The sequence below is a fragment of the Podarcis melisellensis genome (assembly GCF_964234715.1).
Source record: "Podarcis melisellensis genome assembly, chromosome: 13".
Lineage (NCBI taxonomy): Eukaryota > Metazoa > Chordata > Lepidosauria > Squamata > Lacertidae > Podarcis > Podarcis melisellensis.
Window position 1 is genome coordinate 55,258,118 of NC_138545.1, and position 22,533 is coordinate 55,280,650.

Genomic DNA, 22,533 nt, shown 5'->3' on the forward strand with positions numbered 1-22,533 from the left:
ATTTGTTTTTTATCTTATATTTTGAAAATGTACATCCAGTTGTTTTTTCCTTTACATTTTTTTGGGCCCCCCAAGAGAGTGGGGCCCTAAGCCAAAGTTTGTTTAGCTTATACGTAAATCCGGCACTGCTCTCCGGGTAAGACAGCCTAGCCAAGCTTTGTGAAGATGTTGTGAAGGAAGATGTTGTGAAGATGAAAGGTGTTGAGGGCTGCAACTTTAGAGCGACAGCAACTCCCATTAGCCAAACTGAACAGGTAGCTTTTCTCTTTGTACCATGGGCAGGTATTGACAAGACTCTTCTCACAGGCCAACGACACAAACTTGCATATGCTAATTTCCATATAAATTCAAGACAAATTTCAGAGGACAGAAAACAAACTTGCAGTTAGCGCTTCCTCTTCACAGGATGTCAGGGTACCAACTGGAGTTTCTGGACTCAGTACATTTTGTGCAGATTAGTTCTCGCTGCCTCTCCCTGCCCCTGTCCCAATCTGCCTGATTACAGACTAAAAGCAAGTCTTGTCTAATACCTAACATTCTCTCTCTCTCTCTCTCTCTCTCTCTCTCTCTCTCTCTCTCTCTCTCACACACACACACACACACACACACACACACACACACAGACAGTGTCTGTCTCCTCTCCTACCAATGGTTACTCATTGGGCAGGGAGCCCACCAGTTGGTGGCGCCAGAGCCAGCTCACCCTGCATTTGTCCCCCTCCTCCTGGTTCTATGGAGGTGTGCTCCCTCCCACCTGAACTGGTTGTAAGTGGAGAGGCAGACAGGTGGGGCAGACACAGGGGAGATGGTAGGGTAGAGCCCCTCTTTCCCCGAAGGGCGAGCCTATTGTACTCAATGCCCACCCTTTACTGCACCAGTGGGGAGAGTGGCTGGTGTTGCACTCACATGGTGCTCAGGGGCTTCCCATGGGGGTGTCTGGTTGGTCTCCGTGGGAACAAGATGCTGAACTATATGGATCAGCAGCTAGGTAGGTATTTGAGCCACACATGGGCAGAGAGAGCTGCACTGCAGGGCTGTGCTGAGGGCTTTGACATTCTGTGGAAGAGGAAGAGCCCCCTTCAGGGTGACTTTCCCCTCCTCCTCCTCTTTGCCTTCCTCTATGAAAAGGATTGCAGGGGGAACTATGCTGGTTGCAGACATGCACATTTCCAAAATCTCTCTTGGCAGCTTCTCTTAAACTCTTCTAGCCACATCGCCTGGCTAGACAGACCTGGAACAATTACCGTAAGTGTGGGAAAAGCAGGGCATCCAAAATGGTAAAGACCCTGGGAACCAAGACATATGAGGTATGGTTGAAGGAGCTGGATATGTTTAGCCTGGAGAAGAAAAGGTGGAGAGCTGAGAGGACAGCCACCTTCAAATACTGTATTTTTCGCTCTATAAGATGCACCAGACCACAAGACGCACCTAGTTTTTGGAGGAGGAAAACAAGAAAAAAAATATTCTGAATCTCAGAAGCCAGAACAGCAAGAGGGATCGCTGTGCAGTGAAAGCAGTAATCCCTCTTGCTGTTCTGGCTTCTGGGATAGCTGTGCAGCCTGCATTCGCTCCATAAGACGTACACACATTTCCCCTTACTTTTTAGGAGGGGGAAAGTGAGTCTTATAGAGCAAAAAATACAGTACCTCAAGGGAGGAAGCTTGTTTTTCCTGCTCCAGAGGGCAGCATTCAAACCAATGCATTCAAATTGCAAGACAGGAGATCCCAGCTAAACATCAGGAATAACTTATTGCCAGTAGCAGCTGTTCAACAGTGGAGCGGACTCCCTCGAAGGAGGTGGACTCTCCTTCGCCAGAGGTTTTAAAGTGGAAATTGATTCACTAGCTGTGATTCCTGCACCGCAGGGGGTTGGACCCTTGGGGCGCCTTCCAACTCTATAATGGTATGAATACAGCAGATAGAGGAGTGGAGAGGAGGAGCAAGAAAGGTGTGACTTGGGAGTTGTCCAGTGTTGATGGAAATGCACTTTGGTGCCCCTGCAGCTGGTGCTGGGCGAGCAGGGGGTGTCTCGCTCTCCTGGGGAGGTGAAGCAAGTGGTGCAGCCAAGGGCAGCTTGGGGCTCCCGGTTGCTCTGGAGTTGGTCCCCTCTGTCCTGCTGGCCTCTCCCTTCAGGGGGCTGTCCGTGCCGTGGATTAGGGGGCTGGTGGCGTGAGCCCAGGCTCCATGGGCTGCTCTTGAGCTCTCTTCTCCGGCCGAAGGCAGACTGCCAGGCGCTGGGTGACCAAGGCAGAGAGACAGACAGTGAGAGGGACAAGCCTGGAAAACACCACTCAAGTGATGGATTTTACTTGATTACAGACATTTCCCATTCCATCTTTATTTTATATAGTTCTTTTACCACTTTAAACTTACTTGTCTAAGCAATTTGCCATAAAAACAATGCGTAAAATAAAAAACAGGTTAACGTACAAAACATGGGTCCCAGTTACAGCAGCCTGGGGAATATATCTTGCAAAGGGAAGAGGGGGAGCTGATGCCAGTGGCGCTGTAGTGGTTAGAGTGCTGGGCTAGGGCCTGGGAGAGACCAGGGTTCGAATCCTCCCCCTCAGCCGTGAAGCTCACTGCCTCTCTCATCCAGCAGGCCATAAGAAGCTCTTCTATCGCTGAGTACCATCACAAGCAAACACTGTATATACATCATGAGGTCATCACCCCCCAGTTCAATTTCCTTTGAATATATTACTCACAAAGAAACACTAAGAAAAAGTATATTTTGGGGGGAGTGGTTCCCAACAATGCGCATGACTGGTTCATAGCTTAGCCTCTTTGCCGTCAGACTCCCTGAGTTGCACAGCAGGTTCACAGGTTCCATGGAGTCAGGTAAGCTCAGAATGGCAGCCTTAGTGCCCCTGAGAAGACCTAGAATTCCACCACTGCTGAGGGAAACCCCCTTTCTTGAACCCCCGCCCAGACACAGGCATCCACACAACCACAGAGTAGAGAGGATTCTAGCTCCCTGACCTGCTTAAGAGATCCCGGGGTCCAGACCAGCTTGTAGACCATGTAGACTGGGATGCAAATGAAGGATGAGGCTCCGATGAGGTAACCCACCAAGATGCTCCAGTCTGGGTACTGGTAGTCGAAGAGAGTGAGGGGAGGCTGGTCCAGGAGGGAGCTGGCAATGATGAACTGACAAGAGGAGACGGGCAAAGTCTGGGTGCCAAGAACCAGCATGGAGAGCCCTGCCCGGAGCTAGCTGGGACACCCATCACCAGTGGCTTAGTGTGTGTGACCAGCAACTGGGGCAAGGCAACCTGTGTGCCCTGATTGGCACAGGCAAGGAGTGCCACGTGCTCCAGCCAGCCGGGTGCTTCCCAGGTGGGAGAAGCAGCTTGGAGATCAGCTGGCAGAGCAGCAAGGGCAGGCAGGAGGGCAATGGGTTCCAGCCCCACCTTGTCTCCTCACACAACACTGCCAGGGGCAGCCATTGAGTGACAGGTACCAGAAATGAGGTTGCTGTGTACACACAAGCACACATACGCAGCACATGCCTGCACACATGCATCTGTGCAAGATGGAAGGCAAGCATGCTGCCCCACCACCCGCCTCAAACTCAGCTTCCAGATGTCTGGGACAGCCATATGACGCTGGGAGCCATAGTCCAAAACATCTGCAGGGTGCTAGGTTGGCAGAGGCTGTTCTACACTAAGTGGTATCAGATCTCCAGTCTCAGGCAAAGAAAGGGCTTCCATGTAACTTGCTACTGAGAATTATAGAACTGAAGACCCCCAAGGGTCATCTAGTTCAACCCCCTGTTTGCCCTGTCCTAGTTTTATTTGAGGATCCATGGGGAGGGGGGATTGAAGCAATTGCCTTGGCTGAGAGGGCTGGAGAATCACATCTGGGGGGGCCAAGCCAAAGAAGGAGAGAGCTTTTCCTCTGAGTCTGAGGAGACAAGGAAAGCCATGTCCCCTGCCTGGATGGTCCTGGAGCAGAAGAAGATGTCTTCCCAATCAACGCCTCCTCCTCCTCCATCTCTGGCATGCCATGTTCTTTGGTCACTGACCAGAGATGTTTTTAACTGGAGATGTCCAGGATGAAACTGAGAACCTTTTGCCAGCAAAGCATACATGCTTGCACTAAGTGGCAACCCTTGCTCTCAAGGGAAGGGGCCCGAGAAAGCCCCTCAGCCTCATCTCAATTCCCCAGTGGCCAGCATTTTGAGAGCCAGCAGGTGTAGTGGTTAGAGTGTTGGACTAGAATCTGGGAGACCAGATCACTGGGTGACCTTGGGCCGGTAGCAGTATTGCAGCCCAATCTCACAGGGTTGTTGTGAGGATCAGGTGAAGAGGAGGAGAACTATGTAAGCCACCTGGAGCCACTTAGAGGAACGGTGGGCTCTATATGCTGCAACAACCACATCCATCCCTTATTAGCTTGGCCTCTCTTTCCCTTCTGCTTCCTCTGTGGTCTCAAGCACATGGAAGCAGGGAAGTGTCTCTTTTCCTGAGCTGGACATTGGGGGTGAATGAGGATGATGAAGATTAGTACTTACTGCTAGAAAGGCTGGACTGACAGCAGCCCAGCAAACCTGCCAATAGATTCCTGGAGCAAACCCCAGCATTGCCTTCACGTCATTGCAAAACTGCTGGATCCCTGGAAAGAAAAGAAGGGGGCCAAGGAGGGTGGAGCTCCTGTTCATGCGGCTGTGGCAGTTGTGGGATCTGCACCACAAAAATTTCAGCCACAGTAAGTGTGTGATCCCTCTCAGCAGGTGCAGAAGTGCCATTTGTGTCACAGTGTTGCTGCAGGCTCAAGACCTTTGTATTCACTTTGATCTTTCCTGATGTCAATTCTTATGAGTTTGACTTTGTTTAAACTACTAATTCATTTGGATTATAATTGTATTGCATATTGTATTTGCATTGTAACATTTCATATCATATTTTGTTTTGCTGTTGTACATTGCCTGGAGATGCTTGCATGACAAGTGGCATATAAATATATTAAAATAAATAGTCTAATTAAAAAAAAAACTCCCCACAGCCCCCACAACAATGGATGAATGGCACAGGAACATTTGGCATATAGGGATAATGATGAAACATCCAGAGCAGCTGTGGTGCAATGGCTGTTGGAAGCAAGGCCTTCTGAGGTGTGGCCCCACCTCTATAGAGTCCTTTCCCTATGGAAACCCACTGGACACAATCCCTCCCCCCGACTTCTAGGCAATAGCATGTACAGGGGGTTGTTTCAGAAGGCAGGGAAGGCTGAGAATCTCTCCGGGGCTCATAGTAAACCTAGTAAATGGGAGATGGTGTTTCTCCCCTTACCGTAAAACCAGGAGACTGCAATGGACTCCAGGAACACCACTGCTAAGATGGAGCAGCCGGCACCAAACTCTTCCAAGAGTTTCACGATGTATGACCCGCCCTAAAATGGGAAGATCCAAGCTTAGTAGCTTTTCAGCTGGGGTGACAGATACGGCCATTGCTTCTCTGTTGAGATCTTGGTCATGTTACCATTATTGCTATGAGTGGTTTAACATGCCAGCCATAGCTGGTCTCTAAGGTGCTACTGGAAGGAATTTTTTTATTTTGTTTCGACTATGGCAGACCAACACGGCTACCTACCTGTAACTATGCCAGCCATATGTTAAACCATGCCAGTGGTTTAACAATGGCTGTGGGAACAGTTGAAAGAGTTGAGAATGTTTTGCTGGGGAAAGAGAAGAAGAAGAGGAGACATGATAGCCGTCTTCAAAAAATCGAAAGGACCATCACACAGAAGTCAGGGCAGGTTTGTTCAGGAAAGGGCAAGCAAAATGATCACTGGGATGGAGTGACTATTTCCTATCAGGAAAGGTTTTTTGGTTTTAGATAAAAGGTGAGTAAGAGGAAACATGACAGAAGCTGATTAAATTATGCATGGCATGGAGAGAGAAGTGGAGAAAGAAGTTTTTCTCCCTCTCTCGTAACCCTCAAAGCTGGATGTTGGAAGATTCATGGAACCCACTCTCAAAGGAGGCAGAGTTGGCCATCAACCTGGATGGCTTTAAAAGGCAATTAGACAAATCCATAGAGGAGGAGAGGGCTAGTCATGACTTCACAATCACAGGCAGCAAGGCTTCTCAATACCAGTTGTTGGAAAGCGCAGGAAGGGAGAAGGCTCTTGGGCACAGGTCCTGCTTACTGGCTTCCCATCTAGTTGGCCACTGCGAGCACAGGATGCTGGACTAGATGGGTCCCTTTGGGCCTGATCCAGCAAGCTCTTCTTATGTCTTTTATGTGCCAGTCCCACCAATGGGGGGAAATGGCTGGGAAGCAGTTTCTGGCTAAACATGAGGAGAGATGTCCAAATGGGAAGGGTGGCTTGGCACTCTGCCTCAGAGGACAGCAGGCACCCCCTTCTGGAGATATTTAAGCCAAGTCTGAATGGGCTTCATTCACAGATGAAGTAGTTGCAAGGACCTGTACTGATCAGGGGGTGGACAAGTTGGCCTCCTGCATCTATGATTCTATTAAAAATGCTGGTGAAAAAACCCCAAACCACAACTCTTTGTCCTGGCTATTCTTCTGTTACTTGCTTCTCTCTCAGTCTTGTGTCTCCACACTTGTAAACCAGGGCATTAACAAGATCCCTTTGATCAGGTCTTTACTGAGCTCTGTTGGCCAGTTTGTTGGGGCTCTGATGTAGATTTGTCCTTGTATACAAAAACTTTCCCAGCTGATGCCCTTGGGGGCAAGAGGCTCTGCCCCTTTTCTCAACATTTTGATTCTAGACACCTATATTTTGCACCTCCCTCAAGATTCTAGCAGAAAATGAAGTGGATCCCGAAAAGTCCACTTGTTGTAGGCTGTTGGACAAGATGCCCCTTGGGATCCCTTCCGACTCTACTGTTCTAGGATTCTGTTATTCTAAGTCTGAAGGCTGTCAACAAGCAAAAGACAACCAAGCCCCCTCCTACCCTCCCACATATGGCTCCACTTTTTGGCAACTCACACTGGTCAGAGTGGCTACAGAGCCCAGGAAGCAGGTTGTGATGAGCCCCAGGACAAACAGCTCCCGTTGCTTGGCCAGGAGGTGGGGGTACTCGTCCATTATTGCTGTGATCATAGCCTCCAGGCCCCCAAACTGCAAATACACCCCCCAAAAGAGTTGTCAGCCTGAGTCAGCAAAAGGACACTCTGTGTGTGTGTGTGTGTGTGTGTGTGTGTGTGTGACAGAGACAAGAGACAAGAGACAAGAGACAAGAGACAAGAGACAAGAGACAAGAGACAGAGAGAGTTATGTGGAAGGCTCAGTCAAAATATGGGATAATTCTTCCACATGGCACTATGGTGGTGCAGCAATGCTTCTGAATGCCAGTTGCTGGAAGCCACAGGAGCAGAGAGTGTTGCTCCTGTGTTGAAATCCTGCTTGGAGGGCTTCCCTTGGGGGCATCTGGGGGCCACTGCAGCGTATCCTCATTTGTTCTTGTCCACTGCTTTTCCCTGAGGAAAACCACTCTTTGGCACTCCGTCGGAGCAAACAGCAATTTGGGTTGATGTTTGCTCTGATTTAGAGCTAAAGTTTTCCCTGGGAAAGGAGCAGGGCAGGGGGCAAAGCACTCAGAAGCACAGGTTAAGTGGAAAGGTGCATCGGTGCCAGCTGCCTGGGCCCTGGGTACTCCATCCCCCACAACATTCCCCATGAAGGCACCCACAAATTTTGCACCAGGGGCATGTGTGCCCAATGTCAGCAGGTACATCAGCATGTGCGTGCAATGTCAGCACACCCACTGACTTGTGCGTGTGGCATCAGACACACGTGTGCCCATGCTTGGGGACCCACAGTCCTGGGGCCAAGCCAGAGGGCCTGGAAGTGTGGACAGGATGCTGGACTAGAGGAGCCCCTTTGGCCTGATCCAGCCAGGCTCTTCTCTGAAGGTGCACACTTGCAGAATTTGGAAATATTTCAATTCGCAGTAGCCTTTTTCTCCAAAGAAACAAATGAAAAAGGAATGATGTGCTACATTGGAGGAGTATCCTCTTGCGGGTGAAATCAAACTAAAAACATGGTGAAAAGAATCCTGTAATCTTCCCTATTGCCTGACCACAAAGCAGGGTCACTGTTAGGGGTGGCTTAGGGGGCCTGAGCCCCAGGGCCCTGGATCCCCTGCTCCAGTTATATGTCGGGGGGGGTACATTTCCATAGCAGTTTCCCTGCCTCACCCTGCATCTATGTTAGCACAAGCAAAGTTTGCCCAGGTTTGTGGAGAGCTATGCCCTGAGCCTTTTAAAATCTAGCAATGCATGATTTGGGGTATAAGGCAGAGTTCTCCCTACCGTGCTGTCCAGTCCCAGTGTTATCATCATGAGGAAGAAGATTATGGCGAAGAAAGTGGAGCCGACCATGTTGGCGATGGCTTCAGGGTAAGTGATGAAGAGGAGGCTGGGCCCTAAAGAAGAGAATATGCCAAAGAGCTGTGGCTCTGTGGGGAGAGCACCTGTCCCAGGTTCCATCCCTGCAGCATCACCAGGTGGGGCTGGGAGAGACTCATGTCTGAAACCTCAGAGAGCCATTGCTGGCAGTCAGTGTAGGCAGTACTGAGCCAGATGGACCAATAGCCGGGCTCAGAATAAGGCAGCTTCCTAGCATACCATGAATGGCCAAGCATTTCCAAAGGCCAAGGTCAAATGGAAGGGATGGGACTGCTGCAATGATTGGAGGATGGCTGGCGGCTAACAGATGGAGGTTGAATCCTGACAAGAGTGAAGTACTGTTTTAGGGGGATGTGGCAGGTGGGTGTGGGGGGCTCCCTGGTCCTGAATGGAGTAACTGTGCCCCTGAAGGACCAGGTGTGCAGCCTCGGAGTCATTTTGGACTCACAGCTGTCCATGGAGGCACAGGTCAAATCTGTATCCAGGGCAGCTGTTTACCAGCTCCATCTGGTACGCAGGATGAGACCCTACCTGCCTGCAGACTGTCTGGCTAGAGTGGTGCATGCTCTGATTATCTCCCGCTTGGACTACTGCAATGCGCTCTACGTGGGGCTACCTTTGAAGGTGACCCGGAAACTGCAATTAATCCAGAATGTGGCAGCTAGACTGGTGACTGGGAGTGGCCGCCGGGACCACATAACACTGCATTGGCTCCCGGTACGTTTCCGAGCACAATTGAAAGTGGTGGTGCTGACATTTAAAGCCCTAAACGGCCTCGGCCCAGTATACCTGAAGGAGCATCTGCACCCCCATCGTTCTGCCCGGACACTGAGGTCCAGCTCCGAGGGCCTTCTGGCGGTTCCCTCATTGCGAGAAGCAAAGTTACAGGGAACCAGACGGAGGGCCTTCTTGGTAGTGGCACCTGCCCTGTGGAACGCCCTCCCATCAGATGTCAACTGACAACTACCTGACATTTAGAAGACATCTGAAGGAAGTTCAGGGAAGTTTTTAATATTTAATGCTGTATGTTTTTAACACTCGATTGGGAGCCGCCCAGAGTGGCTGGGGAAACTTAGCCAGATGGGCGGGGCATAAAGAATAAATTATTATTATTATTATTATTATTATTATTATTATTATTATTATTATTATCATCATCATCATCATCATCATCATCATTATTATTATTATTATTATTCCTCTCTTGTGGGTCTGCAGATTTTGGATTATAAGCCTAAGAGCAACTCACAGCATTTTAAACATCTTGGGGACTCTTGCCTAAATATACATGAAGATGTTCTCTCAGGGTTTCACTAACTGGAACCCCTGAGCTTTGTAAAGGCCAAAATGCCACATTCAAAGAGTGTGTAAATCAAGTGTACTCTCTACGCCTGCATGGCCACAGCTTGCCCTTGTGTTCAACATTGCATGGGCAGAAACCTCCTCTAACTGGATGTGGCAGGGACATAAGCACCAAGCAGGGTATGGAGGGTTGTCCACATCTCAGGTGTCACAGACTAACGGAGGGAGTTTAAGGACTGGGTGAACTCTATGGCAGACTCTCCTTCCTTGGGGGTTTTGAAGCAGAGGTTGGAGGGCCACCCATTAGGGATTCTTCAGTTGTGATTCCTGCATTGCAGGTGATTGGACCCTTGGGGGTCCCTTCCAACTCTACAATGCTAGGATTCTGTGTTATGGAGTGTGGAGCATGAGGCCACAATCAGATGCACCACGTGGAAGAATTTTTAGCACTGCAGTTTTGACGCACATGACACGCAGAACACAAACCTTTGTCTCTTGCCACATCCTCGACTTCCACATCCCTCATTTCTGCCATGTATCCCAAGACGGTGAAAATGACGAATCCTGACAGGAAGCTGGTGAGGCAGTTGACCACGCTGGTGATGATGGCATCCCTGGAAGACAAAATAAATTAGTCTCTGGACAGGCCACAGGCCTCACAACAAGGTGACCTTGACTGTCATTGAGAGGATGCAGCAACAACCTGGTTCTACAGCACCAACTCAGGGCTAGCGGAAGACATTTTGCTCCCTGCAGCAAAAGGACAAGAGGATTTCCTCCCCATCCCAACCTCCAGAAGCCCACTGGGCTGGCAGCTGAATCTTAATTCTACCATGACAATGTGATGGTGTGCCTCTCCTCTCCTCAGGGTAGCCATCCTGGTAGGGCCTCCCGCACTTACCCTCTCTGCTCGCTGCTCTGCCTGGGAATGGCATCCTCCCTGCAAGCTCAAATAAATGCTGCAGTGCACCAGTGGTAGCACCAGCATGCACCATCAAAGGAGAGCAATGTCTGCATGTGCACAAGGCCTTCTGGAGAGGCCAACCCTGTGACCTGTTCCACCAAACAAAAACCAAGTCTATATGGTCAGCCCACATTAAGCCTTGAAATGAGGGAAGACTGTAGGGTTACCAAAGGCATACTCACTCCTTCCCACAGGAGGAATGGCAGTTCCCTGGGAGTTGAGCACAGCTTACTGGCACACCAGCAAGGCGTCACTCAAGGACATGGTGCAGGGAAAGCCATTCAAATCATGGTGCTGCAGAGAGAAGGTTGTTAGCCCTGTCTCACTCATCTGCAGTGGAGGCATGGGGGGAGGGGGCAAAGGGAGAATTTGGATTTGGCCTCAGGCCCTTACCGGTAGCAATTGTTGTGGAATGGATTGTAACTGGACAGAGCGAGGAGGACGCCAAATCCTGGCCCCAGGGAGAAGAAGATCTGGGCGGCAGCATCGACCCAAACCTGCACAGACCCAAATACAACAGGCCTCTGGCTCAGAGGAACAAAATAGAACCCCAGACAGAGGCTAAACCTCCAGAATCATCCCCTCCACCACAGGAAGTCATCCTGTTGTTCAGTTGGGTCACACCATGTTGCTCCTCAGGAAGGAGCAAAGACTCCAGTTGTGGGTGTAGTCAAGCTGTCTAATGTTTGGGAAGAGCTGTTGCCGGGATACATGGTGAGGGACTGAAAAGACGGCATGTGGGGCCATAGAGACAAATCTGCAAATGCAATTTTATATGTGGAGATGTATGTTTGGACTTCAATGTCACAGAAAGGAAGCCAACTCATCTCCCACTCCAAATCACCCCAAATAAGTCCTTCAATGAATGTGTGCCCCACCTCAAGTTCCCCCGCAAATAATTTCCTTTCCAATTAATTTGCCCTCAGTTACCTTCCCAACAGATCTTGCTCCAGAACAATTCAATTTCTCTTCAATTATCCCCATTACTCCTGACACACCACTAGGTGAAATTGTTGGGCCTTTCCTTCTTTCCTGAAATTAATATTGTGCCCAGAAGCCAAGATCACCTCTGTCTTCAGTTCCCCCCATCATTTATTACCCAGCTAGAAGCACTTGGGGGCACCTAGGAAAGGGCTTGAGGCTCACCCTCCCTCCTTGCTCCCTGCAGTGCCCCTGGATGGTTGCCCTCATGGCTGGCAGGTGGTGATGGTGGCAGTGACCACAGGTGAAGCGTTTGGCAAACAGATTGTTGGGCTGGGGGAGTCTTTGGACAGATCCTGGTCCTTATTAGTTCCTCAGAGCAGGAGAACCGAAGTCTTGGCCCACCTGTCTGTAGGGGCCAACCCCCCATGCCCACCTGGATTCCCACAAGGGGAATGTGTGTGACTATAAAGGCGGGGGGGGGGGAGAGAGAGACTATAAAGGCAGCAGCACTTCTTGGTTCTGATTCCTTTGCTTTTTCTCCTCTCCACCTGATTAGCTTTAATCAAAATTCGCCAGGGCAACTCAGTGGTAATTACAGGCAGGAAGTGTATTGTCAGTCCTGCTTTGCAAAGACAGTGAGAGGGAAGCTGGCCAACTAAATCCCCAGCAGATGCAAATGAGATGAGTGATTCAATTAGTGATTTACATTTCCAAGGGCTGCTTTTGATTATTGCTTTCTGAAACAATAATCAACCTAATACTCTCCCTCCTGACAATCCATCCTCTGATCTTCTCTGGAGTGCAAAGGCAGGTGGAGGGATGGTCAGGAACCCCACAGCTAGGCTTTAAAGATAGCCTGCCACTGTGCTCCCCCAACCTCTCCCCTGATTCTGTCCACTGCAAGCCTCTCCTCCCTGTTGCTCCATGGGGTGGGAGTGTGCTGCTAGAGCATCAGATGCAACCTGGGAAAGGGACCAGCCTTGGTGTTGTCACATTCTGGTAATCATTAGCATAACACTGCATTATGCAATGCTCTCATATCAGTATGGAATACTTAAGGCTGGCTTTGAAATGGCAGATGGGACGCCAGCAGCCAGCTTGCTCAGAGGCTCGGGCAGGGCAGCTGGCCTGGCAGTGCAAGGTGCCCCTTGGGATTGCCATAGTAGCTCATTTGCAACCTGCTTCTGGTTATTTAAAGGAAAAGGCTCAGGCCCAGTCATGCCTAGAACAGGCTGAGAGAAACCTCTATGCCGTTTTCCTGGTGCTTGTTCTGGGGTGGGAGGAACACATCTTGGAAAGCTGCCTTAAGGCCCCAAGGAGCTTCAGTACTGCATCAGGTGGGCCACCTCTGCATACAAAGTCACTTTGCTGCTTCTTGCTGATGGCCGACCTGACGCACATCTGGTCAAGGCATAGGAGCCCAGCCAGCAAGCAAAAGTGGCAGCCTTCACTATGTTGTGCAGCTGTGCAAGAAGCATAAGACCATAAGAAGAGCCGGCTGGATCAGGCGCAAAGGGGCGCATCTAGTCAAGCATCCAGTTCTCAAGTGCCTGTGGGAAACCAGCAAGTGGGACCTGAGCACAAGAGCCTTCTCCCCTCCTGTGGCTTCTAGCAACTGGGATTCAGAAGCATTGCTGCCACAAACCATGAGGACAGAGCACAGTCATTCTGGCTAGTAGCCATCAATAGCCCTCTCCTCCTCCATGAATTTGTCTAATCCTCTTTTAAGTCAAGCAGGTTGGTAGCCATCATGGTCTTCTGTGGCAGGGAGTTCCATAGCTTAACTCTGCACTACATGAAGTAAAAAAAGGTAGTAAAGTCCAGTCATGAATGACTCTGGGGTTGCAGCGCTCATCTTGCTTTACTGGCCGAGGAAGCCAACGTTTGTCCAAAGACAGTTTTTCCAGGTCGTGTGGCCTGCACGACTAAGCCGCTTCTGGCGAACCAGAGCAGCGCATGGAAATGCTGTTTACCTTCCCGCCAGAGTGGTACCTATTTATTTACTTGCACTTTGAAGTGCTTTCAAACTGCTAGGTTGGCAGGAGCAGGGACCGAGCAACAGGAGCTCACCCCATTGTCATGGGGATTCAAACAACTGACCTTCCGATCAGCAAGCCCTAGGCTCAGTGGTTTAGACCACAGTGCCATCCTTTGCCTTTTATCTCTCCCCAATCTTCCAGCTTTCAGCTTCATTGGAGGACCCTGGTTCTAGTGCTCTGAGATTGGGAGAAAACCTTTTCTCCATGTTTTGCCTAATTTTATAAACCTCTGTCAGTTGCCCTTTTCTGAACCTTTTCTAGCTCTACAACATCCCTTTGGAGGTGAGGTGACCAGAACTGGACACAGTATTCCAAAGGTGGCTGCACCATCAATTTCTATCATGGCCTTATGAGGCAGCCATCATGCTGGCTTACGGCTGTGCTGGTGAGCTTCTCCCAGTTGGGTCGCAGGTAGAAGACGATCCCTCTCCAGGCTCCTGGCAGAGTCGCTCCACGAATCAGCAGGATGAGCAGGACAGCGTAGGGCAGGGTGGCTGTCACCCAGACCACCTGGAAGGCAGCAAAGGGGCTGCAGTGGGCAGGGCCATGGTGATCAACAGCTCCCCATCCACTTCCCCTCCGGGGTGGGCTGTGCATCCCTTCCTTGTTTCCCCAAAATGTCAAGTTCCCAGATTTTCTAAGTGAATCTCCTGCTCCCTCCCCCTCACTTGTGGTTTATGGCCAATCCATCAGAGTGGTCAAGTTACCATAGCTCTCCCTTGGAGTAATTCCTACATATCTCCCCAGTAGGATGTTTATCATCATAATCATCATTGCAACTATTGTTTTTATTTTGAAAAGGGGGTTTTGGCATCCTGGATCAAGCACAACTGAATGCTGTAATTGGTCAAATTATTCCAATTGGCTTGTTTTGCACCATTTATTTGGATCCCTCCTGCCAATCCAGGAGCCAGGCAGGGCGCCCTGAGTGCCTCCCTCCCTCTTCTCTGGGGATCCTGCTCAGCCCCTTCTCCTTTGGGCTCTGGACTCTTTCATCGGGGGTTATTGCAAATGTTTCAAACTTAAGGGCTAGGAAGCTATTTGTTTGCTTTCAAAATGAAAATGAAGATGCTTAACAGTGCAGAATTTGGTACCCACATGCCCACTGTGGAATTGCAGGAAACACACAGATTCAGGCAGATCTATTGAAATCTGTCCAGCCAATCTCCTCTCTTTGCATGCCCCATGTAACTATCCTTGGAGCAGTGAGCAAATCATTAAAAATAAAACAAAAGATTATTATAAATCAGATTATTATAAATTTTTTAAAGCAAAACAGTTCCTCATAAAACAAGAACTAGCCAGAGAACAAAGCAAAATTGATTCAAAAGCTTGACGGTTGGGGTAGAAGAGGAGGAAAGGTTTGCACTACCTCCTAAATCTCAGCTGGTGGTGAGGTCTTGGCACCTCAGCAAGTGGAAGGTCCCAGAGTTTGGGAGCCGTGAGCACCGTGAAGGCTTTGCTGCTAGCTGCTCCTGTTCCCACTTGGCACATTGCCCCTCTCTAATCCTCACCTCTCCCACCACTGTTGTCAGCCACAGGGGATTGGAGAAACACATCAGAAGTGGTGCAGGTCAGCTGGGGGGTCAAATATTTGCTGCCATGGGGGGGTGCTAATTGCAGGTAGGACAATGTCCCTTCAGAGGCCAGTGCAGAATGTATAGCTGAGACATTTTCCCCTCCTTGATCTGCCCACCTCCAGGAGCCTGGACAGAAGGGAGTCAAAGCATCTGTTACCTTCCCAGAGGTCTTTACCCCTTTCCAAAGGCTGAAGTAGACAATGGTGAAGATGAGGAAGAGGCAGAGGAGCAGCTGCCAACGGATGCCTCCCACGTTGGACAGGCCCTGCGAGTTCTGGAGCTCCAGAACCTTCCTCCTGAGGCAGACAGAAAGAGAGAAACAAGTGGAAACATCAGAGTGCCATCGCCCTGAGCGCCTCACTTGTCACCAGAGCAGGCTCTCCTTGTACACACAATGGTCAAGGGTGCAATCGTAAGCGCCACTGAAGCCAATGGGACTTAGCTCAGAGCAAACATGGTTGCAGAGGCTCTGAAGGAGGAACTGGGAACCCTGGTGGGTGGCCCTCCAGATCTTAAGAGCATCAGAAGAGCCTGCTGGATAAGGCCAATGGCCCACCTAGCCCAGCATCCTGTTCTCAGGGTGGCCAGTCAGATGCCTTCAAGGGAGACAGACAAGCAGGACCTGAGCCCAAGAGTCCTCTCCCCTCCGGTGGCTTTCCACCCAGTGGGTTCCATGTAACTCTGATTCTTGCACTGCAGGGCGTTGGAACAGATGACCCTTAGGGTCCTCTTTGCCTCGACAATGCTATGGTTCTATGTTGTTGGATTCCAGCTCCCATCAGTCCCTTGCGCCAGTCTAACATGGTCAGGGATGATAGGAACTGTGGTCCATTGATACCTGCAAGGCCACAAGCTTGAGAGATGCAAGAGAGGGCAGGCTACTGTGCCTACGGTGCCTTTGATAGCCCTGCAGAGGATATTTTGAAGGGTCATGGAGAGGAAACAAGAGAAGCGTCCTACTATTATTGTACCTTTGCAACATTTCTAACCACTGAAAAGACAAAATAACATTTAATAAAAGCAGGAAAAACTAGTGAATGAGAGATAGGAAGTGAGGGAGGGAGAGGGTTCAGGCAGAATTTGCAAATGTTGACAAAACCACATAAATGCAGGAGATGACACAAACTTACACGTAAAACTCCTCGGCTGGCGACTTGGAGTGGTTGGTCCAGGTGACGTTGCTCTTCCCAAAATAGCTGGTGCAGTTGGGCGTATTCCAGGGGTTGTCACAGCTGGTCCAGGGCAAGGTGTGGGTGAATGATGAATAGAAGTAATACAGGGCCCAGGCAATGATGGTGTTGTAGTAGAATGAGACATACAGGCCAATGATGCAGATGGCAAAACCGATACCTGCGTGGAGAGCAAAACAGCACCTTGGAGGGCAGGGATTGGGGGGACTCCCTGGTTCTGAACGGGGTAACTGTGCCCCTGAAGGACCAAGTGTGCAGCCTGGGGGTCATTCTGGACTCACAGCTGTCCATGGAGGCGCAAGTCAATTCTGTGTCCAGGGCAGCTGTCTACCAGCTCCATCTGGTATTCAAGAGGAGACCCTCCCTGCCTGCAGACTGTCTTGCCAGAGTGGTACATGCTCTGATTATCTCCTGCTTGGACTACTGCAATGCGCTCTACGTGGGGCTACCTTTGAAGGTGACCCGGAAACTACAACTAATGCAGAATGTGGCAGCTAGACTGGTGACTGGGAGCGGCCGCCGAGACCATATAACACTGGTCCTAAAAGATCTTCACTGGCTCCCAGTACATTTCCAAGTACAATTCAAAATGTGTGTCATGGGCCAGTCGGCTTCACCTGCTGAGTAGCAGCCTAAAGGAGCAGAAGGCAAAGTGATTCCACCTGCTGCTGATCATCCCTCTTGCTCCTGACGAGAACTAGCTCGCTCCAGCTTTCTTAAGCATGGTTTCTAGTCTCAGTCATTTGCTGGAAACAACATTTGTCTTCCTGGCCATATCTTGCTGCTTCTTGCTTCTCAAGACCTTGGACCCTCGACTTTCTTGACCCCCGGATTGTCTGACTATGTAAACTGAGATATTCCTGACCTTAGGACTGAACTGAAGCTTGCATATGGACTCTGCCTCCAGGCAAGTACTCCCCTGAGATATGGCTGGTTTCCCCCTCCACTGAGCTCTACTATGACAATGTTGGTGCTTTAAAGTCCTAAATGACATTGTCATTCAGCTTGGACACTGAGGTCCAGCTCCAAGGATCTTCTGGTGGTGATGCCCATCAGATGTTAAGGAGATAAATAGCTATAGAACTTTTAGAAGACATCTGAAGGCAGCCCTGTATCAAGAGGTTTTAATCCTTTGATATTTTATTATGATTTTATATGTGTTGGAAGCTGGACAGGGTATAAAAAACTTGAATGACTTGAATCCCACACCATCCACCCCCCCATGGGGATTGGGTGTGATGTGAATCTAAGATTAGTGTATTACACGTGAAAGCTCATACCTTGAAAGCTTATATTTAGATTATCTTTAAGGTGCCACTGGAATGATTAAAACAGATTTTTTCATCTTTCATCTTGTTATTTATTATGACTAAGATGAGTGGCTAACCACTTTCCTCTGGGACCGAAGGTCAAGAGCTCCCTCTCCTCCTGCAGTTTCCAGCAACTGCTATCCCAAAGCACTTACTGCCCTCCAACAGTGGAACCAGAACAGAGCCATCCTGGCTAGCAGCCATCCATAGCCCCCTCCTTCTCTTTGAAAGCAATTCAAGCTGGTGGACATCACTGCCTCCTGTTGCGAGTTCCATAGTTTAACTATGTGCTGTCCAAAGAAGAGCTTTCTTTTGTCTGTCCTGAATCTTCCAATATTCAGCTTCAATTGATGTCTGAAACTTCTAGTGCCATGAGAGAGGAAGGAAAACCTTTTGCTCTGTTCTTTCCAGGATATGCATCATTCCACATACTTTTGTCGTGTCCCTTTTAGGTAAGTTGCTCCAACCCACTGATCATTTTGGTTACCCTTTTCCAGCTCAACAATATCCTATTCTGAACCAGTGGAATCAGAACTGAACACACTATTCCAAGTGTGAACAGCTGCAAGGAGACATGATAATGGCTGATTTATTTTCAATCTCATTCCTAATGATCACTCAAATGGAAATTTCTTTTCTCGTGCCTCCTGTGGGTTGGGCCCAACATTCTAGGGAAGCATTTAAAGCTTAACATCTTTTTTTTTTAAAGAAATTAATCTTTTTACTGTTTTGAGTAAAAGTAGCCTCTGAATATTGAAAGCTAGATTCTTTTAAGATGTCCTAAGTCTAGAGACATAAACATTGGGTGAGTTGAGGGAGACAGATGGCTCCTTTCTTGAGACATAGATTTTAATTTTAAAACTTAAAGCATTTTTTTACCCCACTCTTTAGCCAAAAAGGCTCCCAGGGCAGCTTCCAAAAACATTAGTAGTAAATAAGGGTGACAGTATTACCCTCATCATTACAATCTAAAAGACACGGCACACAATGAAAGAGGGAAGGGAGGGAGGAGAAAAAAAGGAAGCCCATAGCTCATAGAATCTTATAATTTTCATCCTTGCTTGTTTGGCTGGTTTTTACCTTTAAAGATGGGGCAGATGTGCTTCCAAATGGGTATAGCTCCTACCCGATGAAATTGTCCGAGAGCCAGCTCCATGTAAAAGAGAGGCACTCCTCCGAAAACGGCCATCAAGATGTACGGGATGAGAAAAGCTCCTGTGAGAAGAGAACAGAAAGGCCTCCATTATCCTGCCTGCACATTCAGACTGTTTGAGGGGGTCTGGGCAGGGCAGGGCCTTAACAGGTTTTTCCTCCTGTGCTGCTGGATCCAGGGCCACCAGGAAAGACCTGGCCTCCATCTCCCCACAAGCAAAAAAGTCTTGGCTGCGAGACAGTCAAGTCAGCTGTGGACTGGGTGAAATTATAAAAATGTTGTGAGTGGGTGCAAGGCAGCCAGCACCCCAGGCAAGAATTCCTGCAGCCCAGTGGGGATGGAGGGACAGCTGAGAGGAGAGAGTTTCATGAATATGCTTTGCCCCCTCCCAGTGATATGAATAACTCATGGTCTGAATGAAAGACCCGGGGTGGGCAGTGGGTCTCCTGTGATAAAGCCTCCTCTTCCCTATAAAGGGTGGGTCACTCTGAGACTGCAATCCTAAGGAGCAACATTCACTGCATTGTTGGTACACCAGTGCTTGTGTAGAAAGACATACCTGTTGTGCTGGGGAGAAATGCACACCCCACAACACAGGGGATAGTTGATGGATGCACCCAGAGGAAGCACCATTAGGTGTGACTGTCATGGGCAAGTCGGCTGTGCATGTGTGGGGATGGGTGTCACTCATCTACATCTCTGCGAGGGTAAAGGGCTTAAAAGGTGCCCGGAGAACTCAACCAAATGTTAAAAGACGGCCATCCAACTCTGCTTAGAAACCTCCAAGGAAGGAGAATCCACCACCTTCCAAGGGAGACAGTTCCACGGTCAAGCAGCTCTTACTGTCAGAAAGTTGTTCCTGATGTTTAATTGGAATCTCCTTCCTTGTAAGCTGGAGAAAACAAGCTTCCTCCATCTTCCATGTGATAGCCCTTGAAACATACCACCTCATACTGAGTCAGACCACCATCCATCGAGCTCAGTAGTGTCAACATTGAGTGGCAGATGCTCCCCAGGGTTTCAGAGAGGGAGTCTCTGCCAGTCTTTCCTAGAGATGCTGTTGGGGATTGAACTGGGGACTGTCCGCCTGCATTGCGGATGCTCTGCCACTGAGTCTTGGTCCTTCCCAAGGTTTGCTGACCAGATCATGTTGGTTCCCTCCCCCCGACTCAGTTCCATTTTTTTTTTTTTTGTATTTTAAATAGCTTGATTGCATAAAAAATGGAAGCCATGCTAGGAGGCATTAATAATTAGAGGGATAAGGAGAGAGAGCATGTTCTTTATTGCAAGATCTGTAGCATGAGAATACCTTGTATTAGGCATAAAATGTCACTGAGTCATGAGCAGGTTTACTCACTATCTTGCAACATTTGTGTAGATTTTGGATTATTTTTCTAATTAGCCAACACAGCTTTCTACATTCTTGTGTGCTAGTTATTCCAGGAATGCCTAATACCACTGACAGCTCCTTGGATTTTTTTTTAAAACCACACATTTCTTTAAAAAACAAACAAACTAATCTCCTGCATTATATTGACTTGTAGAACAGCTGCAAAGCCAGGAAGAATGTGGCATTTGGAGCCTGTCATTTGGAGCCCTCCAAAAGACAAAGCCTCAGGCTTCGCAATAAAAGGAGAAAAATTGGCTGCTTTTCAGTGCCTCTGTTTTAACACCATTTTCAACAAAAACTATCCCTATCTGTCAACCAAACCAGTGTATTCTTTGTGTATCTGAATGTTCCAAACAAAGCCATGTATGCCATGTCTGAAGGTCACTTACCTTTTTCCAAGGAGCTCAAGGTGGCATACATGGTCCTTCTTCTCTGCATTTAATCTGTAAAGTAAGCTCGGCTTGGCCAAGTGGGGATTTGAACCCTGGTCTCTCCCAGGTCCTAGTCTGACACTCTATCTATCATACCACACTGGCTCTCAGATATGGTCTCTGACATGGACGCATCAATCTCCTTCCCTGAACCAGTTTTATTATCATGGAATGTCACAGTACCTTTTTGAAACACTTTTCAAAGAAGAAAAAAGTTATAAAGGGTAAGTGGCTGAAATTAGGGAAGTTGGCTTAGAATCATGTAACTGGCACAACCCTAGATGGGCTACTTCAATGTAAACTATGCAATGAAAAGAACTCCGGGGGCAGATTTTATACCCATTTTTTGTAAGAGGTTTTTTTTTAATGCTGCACCCGGCTCCTTAAGAGCGGTTCCTTCCACATTCAGAAACCCGAAACTTCTGATTCAGCCAGGAGTTGCAAGAAGCTGTCAAGCAGGAAAGGATAAAAAAAAATGATGGGGAATCAAGAAGGATTCTGCAAAGTTAAGACAAGTATTGAAACCCTAGTTAAAAACAGAAAATGTGGGATCCCAGGCAAGGCATTAATAAGACTCCCACAATTAAAGTGGAAAGCAGTTAACTGTTTAGAAGGGGATGGGGTAGGAGAGAGCCCAAAATCACACCCCGTCTCCTTACCACCTCCATTCTGGTAGCAGATATAAGGGAACCTCCAGACGTTGCCCAGATCCACGGCAAATCCTATCACTGACAAAAGGAAATCCATCTTTTTCCTCCACTTGTCCCTGGAGTCTGCCTGGGTGAGGAGGAGTGCTGGGCTAGGGTTTGCCAGAGCAGCCTGCCCGGTGATGAGGAACTCAGCTGGAGGAGCAGACATCCTCCTGCTGCGTCTCCTGAACGCCCCTGCAGGATTTCAGCTGAAGAAGTTGGTGAAGGGGAAGGCAGACCCCAGAAGGGGAGGGCCAGATGGGGTGGGCACCCCCCACCTGCCACAGAGCAGCCACTGGGAAGAGATGCGGTGGATCAAAGGAAGGCGGGAGCTGCCTTTCAAAGGAGGCACGTCCGTGGCCACAAGAGCTGGTGTGGCTTCAGTGGCAAAGAGGAAGCCCCAGCCCAAACTGCCTGCGCCACAGACTCCCTCCCAGGCCCTAGGTGCCGCTGCCAACACCATTTCTCCTCATTATTATTATTACATTTATATCCCCTCCTCCCTTCTCTACAAGGAGCTCAAGGCAGCATTCACAGTTCTCCTCCTCCCCATCTTGTCCTCACAACATTCCTGTGAGGTAGGTCAGGCTGAGAGATGGCACTGCCTCTCCAATCCAAACCCAGCCCCATAGCCTCAACCTTTATCTGCAGGGAAGGAATTGCTGGATGTTGTGCAGGAATTGCTGTGTGTGCAAAGTTTCAGACCCAGCTAAGAATTTTAGTGATTACCGGAGAATGAGAGGAAATTGGCATTGCAAGTGTCCTGGTGGCAGAAGCAGGGCGCTCTGCTCTCCCGCCTCCCTTTCTTCCAGGCAGACCTTAACGCAAAGGTTCTGGGCGTCTGGCCTACCAGGGAGTTGCAATCTGTGACGTGGGAGGAGGGAGTTGCAATCTGTGACGTGGGAGGATGGTCCCAGTGAATGGCTGCTGTGAGTTGCAACCAGGGACATACCCTGGAATCTTCCACACTCCTTCAACCTGGGTGAAGTCCTGTTGAACTTTGTGAGGCTCTTCTTGCGCAGGGACTGGATTGTGGGGCCTCTCCATCCACCCTACTGAGAGACCAGCGACTCAGGACACCTTCTCTCCTTGAAATATTTCCATCCATCTGTAATTGCAATAACCCTGCAAGTAAGAAAGAGTGACTGGGTTTTCCTTTTTCCTCCTCCCTCCCAAA

The 22,533-nt window shown here is 49.1% G+C and overlaps 1 protein-coding gene across 1 annotated transcript; it reads right to left on the reverse strand.

The window, feature by feature from the left end:
• Nucleotides 1–2,050: 2,050 nt before the first annotated feature.
• Nucleotides 2,051–21,525, reverse strand: LOC309354906 (sodium-dependent serotonin transporter-like; the record flags this gene model as incomplete). The annotated part of the gene is given in 13 exon segments (XM_081885187.1): nt 2,051–2,234; nt 2,983–3,150; nt 4,517–4,617; nt 5,295–5,394; nt 6,964–7,095; nt 8,289–8,401; nt 10,173–10,300; nt 11,044–11,147; nt 13,989–14,123; nt 15,351–15,489; nt 16,324–16,543; nt 18,774–18,906; nt 21,313–21,525. Coding segments are annotated over 13 exon segments (1,767 nt in total). The 3' UTR covers nt 2,051–2,153.
• Between the last annotated feature and the right edge of the window lie 1,008 nt (nt 21,526–22,533).